This window comes from Callithrix jacchus, chromosome 3 (genome assembly GCF_049354715.1).
Source record: "Callithrix jacchus isolate 240 chromosome 3, calJac240_pri, whole genome shotgun sequence".
NCBI lineage: Eukaryota > Metazoa > Chordata > Mammalia > Primates > Cebidae > Callithrix > Callithrix jacchus.
Window position 1 is genome coordinate 98,012,967 of NC_133504.1, and position 6,000 is coordinate 98,018,966.

The window sequence follows — 6,000 nt, forward strand, 5'->3', positions numbered from 1 at the left end:
AAGCTGTGTGGTTCTAACTCAGAATTAGTTTCTGAATTCTGAGTTCTAACCTGATTGCACTGTGGTCTGAGAGACTGTTATGATTTCCTTTCTTTTGCATTTGCTGAGGAGTGATTTACTTCTAATTATGTGGTCAATTTTAGAGTATGTGTGATGTGGTGCTGAGAAGAATGTATATTCTGTGGATTTGGAGTGGAGAGTTCTGTAAATGCCTATTAGGTTTGCTTGTTCCAGGTCTGAGTTCAAGTCCTGGATATCCTTGTTAATTTTCTGTCTCATTGATCTAATATTAACAATGGGGTGTTAAAGTTTCCCACTATTATTGTGTGGGAGTCTAAGTCTCTTTGTAAGTCATTAAGAACTTGCTTTATGTATCTGGGTGCTCCTGTATTTGGTGCGTATATATTTGGGGTCATTAGCTCTTCTTGTTTCATTGATTCTTTTACCATTATGTAATGTCCTTCTTTGTCTCGTTTGATTTTTGTTGCTTTAAAGTCTATTTTATCAGAGATAAGAATTGCAACTCCTGCTTTTTTTTTTCTCTCCATTTGCTTGGTAAATCTTCCTCCTTCCCTTTATTTTGAGGCTTTGTGTATCCTTGCATGTGGGATGTGTTTCCTGGATACAGCACAACAATGGGTTTTGGCTTTTTATCCGATTTGCCAATCTGTGTCTTTTGATTGGGGCATTTAGCCCATTTACATTTAGGGTTAATATTGTTATGTGTAAATCTGATCCTGCCATTTTGATGCTAGCTGGCTGTTTTGCCCGTTAGTTGATGCAGTTTCTTCATTGTGTCAATGCTGTTTACCATTTGGTATGTTTTTGGAGTGGCTGGTTTCTGTTTTGTGCTTCTTTCAGGAGCTCTTGTAAAGCAGGCCTGGTGGTGATGAAATATCTGAGTACTTGCTTGTTCGTAAAGGATTTTATTTCTCCTCCACTTATGAAGCTTAGTTTGACTGGATATGAAATTATGGGTTAAAAGTTCTTTTCTTTAAGGATGTTGAATATTGGCCCCACTCTCTTCTGTCTTGTAGAGTTTCTGTTGAGAGATCTGCTGTGAGTCTGATGGGTTTCCCTTTGTGGGTAACCCTACCTTTCTCTCTGGCTGCCCTTAGCATTTTCTCCTTTATTTCAACCCTGGTGAATCTGATGATTACGTGCCTTGGTGTTGCTCTTCTTGAGGAATATCTTTGTGGTGTTTTCTGTATTTCCTGGACTTGAATATTGGCCTGCCCTGCTAGGTTGGGGAGGTTTTCCTGGATAATATCCTGAAGAGTATTTTCCAGCTTGGATTCATTCTCTCCATCACATTCAGGTACACCTATCAAACGTAGATTAGTTCTTTTCAAGTAGTCCCATATTTCTCAGAGACTTTGTTCATTCCTTTTTACCCTTTTTTCTCTAATCTTGCCTTCCCATTTTATTTCATTCAGTTGATCTTCAACCTCTAATATCCTTTCTTCTGCTTGGTCAGCTCGACTGTTGACACTTGTGCATGCTTCGTGAAGTTCTTGTGGTGTGTTTTTCAGCTCCATCAATTCACTTATATTCCTCCCTAAGTTGTTTATTCTCATTAGCATTTCATCAAATCTTTTTTCAAGGTTCTTAGTTTCTTTGCATTAGGTTAGGACATGTTCTTTTAGCTCAGAGAAGTTTCTTATAACTCACCTTCTGAAGCCTGTTTCTGTCAATTCATCACACTCATTCTCCATCCAGCCTTGTTCCTTGCTGGTGAGGAGTTGTGATCCCTTGTAGGAGGAGAGGTGTTCTGGTTTTGGATGTTTTCATCCTTCTTGCACTGGTTTCTTCCCATCTTTGTGGATTTATCCACCTGTCATCGTCTTTGTAGTTGCTGACTTTCAGATTAGGTCTCTGAGTGGACATCCAGTTTGTTGATGTAAGTTATTTCTTTCTGTTTCTTAGTTTTCCTTCTAACATTCAGGCCCCTCTGCTGTAGGACTGCTGAGGTCCACTCCAGGCCCTGTTTGCCTGGAGATCACCTGCAGCAGCTGCAGAAGAGTAAGGGTTGCTGCCAGTTTCTTCTTCTGCTGTCTTTGGCCCAGAAGAATACCCACCAGATGTCAGTCTGAGCTCTCCTTTATGAGGTGACTCTTTGGATATATATGGGGGTCAAGGAGTCACTTGAGAAGACAGTCTGTCCTTTATAGGAGCTCAAATGCTGAGCTGTGAGCTCCGTTGTTCATTCAGAGCTGCTGTGCAGGTACGTTTAAGTCTGCTGCAGCAGAACTCATAAACGCCTTTCTTTTCCCCCCAGGTGCTCTGTCCCAGGGAGTTAGGGCTTTATTTATAAGTTTTTGTCATGCTGCTGCCTTTTTTCAGGGCTGCCCTGCCCAGTGAGGAGGCAGCCTAGTTACTGTCTGCCTGCAGAGGCTTTGCTGAGCTGCTATGGGCTCTGCCCAGCTGCCATGTGAACTTCCCTGCAGTCCGGTTTATACGGGTATAGTTAGAACTGCCTCAGCAATGGTGGCCCACCTCTGTAATGTGGACTCTCTCTTAATGGTGGGCTGCCCTGGCAATGGCCAGCTGCCTCAGCAATGGTGGACTACCTCTGTAGTGACGGACTGCCTTGGTAATGGCGGACACCCTCCCCAACAGAGCTGGACCATCCTGGGTTCAGCTCTGCTTGCTGTGAAACTCTCAATCCAGAGTGCTTCAGATTGCTGTTTTTTTGTGGGGGTACGACCAGCCAAGCCTAATCACCTGGCTCCCTGCCTCAGACCCCCTTTTTTTTCAGTTGAATGGGTGTCTGTCTCCCAAGTGTTCCAGTCACCTGTTGAAAAGGTGCTGGGATCTGCGTGATTTCCCATGTGGCTACCCACTGTGCCAGCTGAAACAGCTGCACTGAGATTCATGGTGCTTTTTTGCCTGGGAATCTCCTGGCCTGGCTCCCTGTTTCAGTAACCTTTTTTATCAGTTGAATGGGCAACTCTGTCTCCCAGGCACTCCAATCACCAGCTAAAACAACGCCTGGATCCATGTATTTTGTGTGGAGGCTGAGCCAGCCAAAATAGCCATGCCAGCCTAAACAGCCGCACCAGCCAAAACAGCCACACTGGAGACCCGTGGAGTTCCTCCACCTGGGAATCTCCTGGTCTGTAAATAAAAATCTCCTGGGCAATAAAAATCCATCTGGAAATGGGGCATCCACTCACCATCCATGCTTTTGCTGGGAGCTGCAATTCTGAGCTGCTCCTAATTGGCCACCTTCACATGGATCTCGTGTATGTATATTGAAATAATTTTCAGGACAACCTCAACATTTTCATCACTCTGTCACCCACACTGCTGGATCTTCTAGACAACCTCAGCAATGAAAACTTGGTCTCTGGAGACTTTTTCAGTAGTATGAGAACTACACTGGGATTGTTTTCTAAGTAGATATTACTAGTTTTTTCTTTTTTTATTTTGCAGTTGGCAAACAATTTTTTATCAATAAAAATTATTGTAAAATAGAAGTCTACTAAACACTATTGTAAACTTTTTTCTTACATTTTCTCTGAAGCTTAGAAAAATAAGCCAATTCTATTTCCTATCTCTAACATTTAACACAACCAGCTAATATGACTTTTGTCACCTGCGTTTATATGAGGCACAACTGAAAACAGGCAGTTATAGCTTACCTCTGCTTTCTAGATCCAGAGTCTGAGATTTTTCTGCTATCCCACACTTATTTTCATGAGGTTTTCAACTTTAAATAGTGTTTCTTTGGCACTCACAAAATTATTATGCTAGATACTTAAATCAACAACATTTTTAAGAAATGTTGCACCCACAGAGCACCGGCTGTTCTACTAAGTGTCTTACCTGCATTATCTCATGTGATTCCCAGACAATGCTCAGTGTCAGTCTCAATCTCACTATCTTAGGGAAGAGAAACAGCAACCCACAGAAGACATGACTGGCAAAAATCTTCAGGTTGGGAAGCCAAAAATCATAGGAAGGGGAGCCAGAATTCAAAATAGATCTTGTTGTTAGCAGATCTATTCCCTTTTCTATTAAACTACACTGTCCCGCAAGAGTGCATGTGTATATGGAACACAGTAGTCATCAAAGGTTAGCATTGTCATCATTATTATCATTGACATCATCATCGACGTCATCATTATCACAGCAGTGGAAAGATGATTGCAAATAGAGAGATAAACAAAACCAGAGGAAACTGACGAGCAACCAAAGAAGTCATTAAGCATGCCTAAATTCATTTTATGAGAATGTCATAAGGTAATATGCATATGTAAATAAAACAAATCCTATCAATACACAAAGATTAGAAATTATAATATACAATATTGATAAGAGTAAGGTGACTTTGGCACGTTCATGTACTTTCAGTAGTAATTGATACATACTTTTGGAAAAGCAATTTGGTAGTATGTATCAGAAACCCTTAAAAAAAAAAGGAACTGGATCCTTTGTCCCAGCAATTCCATTTCTAGAAGTCAATTCTACAGAAATAATCAACTATTCAAACATACATATATGTTTAAGCAAGTTTACTGGTTTCTGTAATATCAAAAAAATTAGAAACATTCTAAAGTTCAACATGAGGAAAATAATTAATAAATTCCAATTATCTATTAGAAATGAATGAAGCCATCAAAAAGAAATGACTTCATTGAGAAATTCTCATGATGTAATTTAAGGCTCATATAACAAAGAATATAAATTGTATTTACAATGTCTCAAATTTTCATCAAAAACTGTAAAACTTGTACATATGTCTAGAAAAACATTAATACAATTTCAAGAAAACATTGAGAATGATTATTTCTAGGTTGTGGGATTATGGAATACTTTGACTTTCTTCTTTCTGCTGTCTTATATTCTCTAAATTATGTGCATGTATTTTTCTTATATATGCATATGCATATATATATTAAAACTTATTAAAGAGTCACAAAGGCCATCATTTTCTAAAAATACTTATTCATGAGAAGTTGGTTTATAGAAAGGCATTACTTCTAGTGTAAATGTTACATTTCTAATCTTTGCAAGAATGAAGAATCTTAGAATTAATACAAATCAACTTTATTCTCTACTTCTAAGAATCCTCAAGCATCTCTGTATCAAAGGTCTTTTAAACTTCTAGTATTGTCTTACCTTTGTTAAATTATCAGTTCTTTCAGGCAAGTTATCCATCGTCTTATAATTTGTGCAAATTTGTATTTGGGTTTGAATCCCGACACTCTATACTAGATGTGAGACCAGAGCAAGTTACAGATCATACTAAGTCTCAATTTGTATAATCTCTAAAATGGAAATAGTATGGAAACCTACCTCCTAGTGTTGATTTTTAGGTTGACATTTAAATGAGAAAATGCATGAAGAACGTGACGAATAGCAAGAACTTATTGCAAGTTATTATCCATTGTTGTTTTATATTTCTTATACCAGGAATGTGGGCATACAAAAATGATTTTTGAAGATGCTAATGTAGAATTGAAGTCTAAATGACAGGCATACTCAGGATGTTGCAAGTAGGCTTAAGATTGGAGGGAAAAAAAAAAAAAACAAAAAAACAAGAGAAAACCAAAAAAGGTGAACTTCCTTTGACTTGAACCAAATGTATGGGGATGGTAATAGGATGTCTGGGAACACAGATTTTCACTAAGACATCTCAGATGTTCCTTGGACTCTCACGTGGAAGCATGTGTGTTGTCTAAATGTTAACACAATGTCTCTTCTTTCATATTGCAGTGTCCGTACCGTCCTGATATTTTGAGACAATACAGATGTCTTCCCTTGTAGCTGTCTTCAGCCTCCTCTACTCTGCACCATCTGTAGCAACATGTGGGCAATATCATTAATTCTGCTCTTCAGAGATGTAATCAATAAATCACACATGAGGCTTTCCAAATAAATGAAAATTGATGGGAAATTATTTTTAGCAAAAGTTTAAACTCCAAATGAGAACTAAATAAATTGTTGAACAACAGCTGGGGAATTGAAGCCAATAAACCTTCCTTTTTAAACATT

At 38.7% G+C, this 6,000-nt stretch overlaps 1 protein-coding gene across 1 annotated transcript in view; it reads left to right on the forward strand.

Annotated features, from left to right (window-relative positions):
• The window catches only part of ADH1B (alcohol dehydrogenase 1B (class I), beta polypeptide), a 28,548-nt gene extending 22,548 nt beyond the window's left edge, over positions 1-6,000 (forward strand). Inside the window, exon 9 of the mRNA XM_008992933.4 lies at positions 5,722-6,000. Within this exon, the coding sequence (XP_008991181.1) occupies positions 5,722-5,746 (25 nt within the window). The 3' untranslated portion in view covers positions 5,747-6,000. The remainder of the gene's footprint in view (positions 1-5,721) is intronic.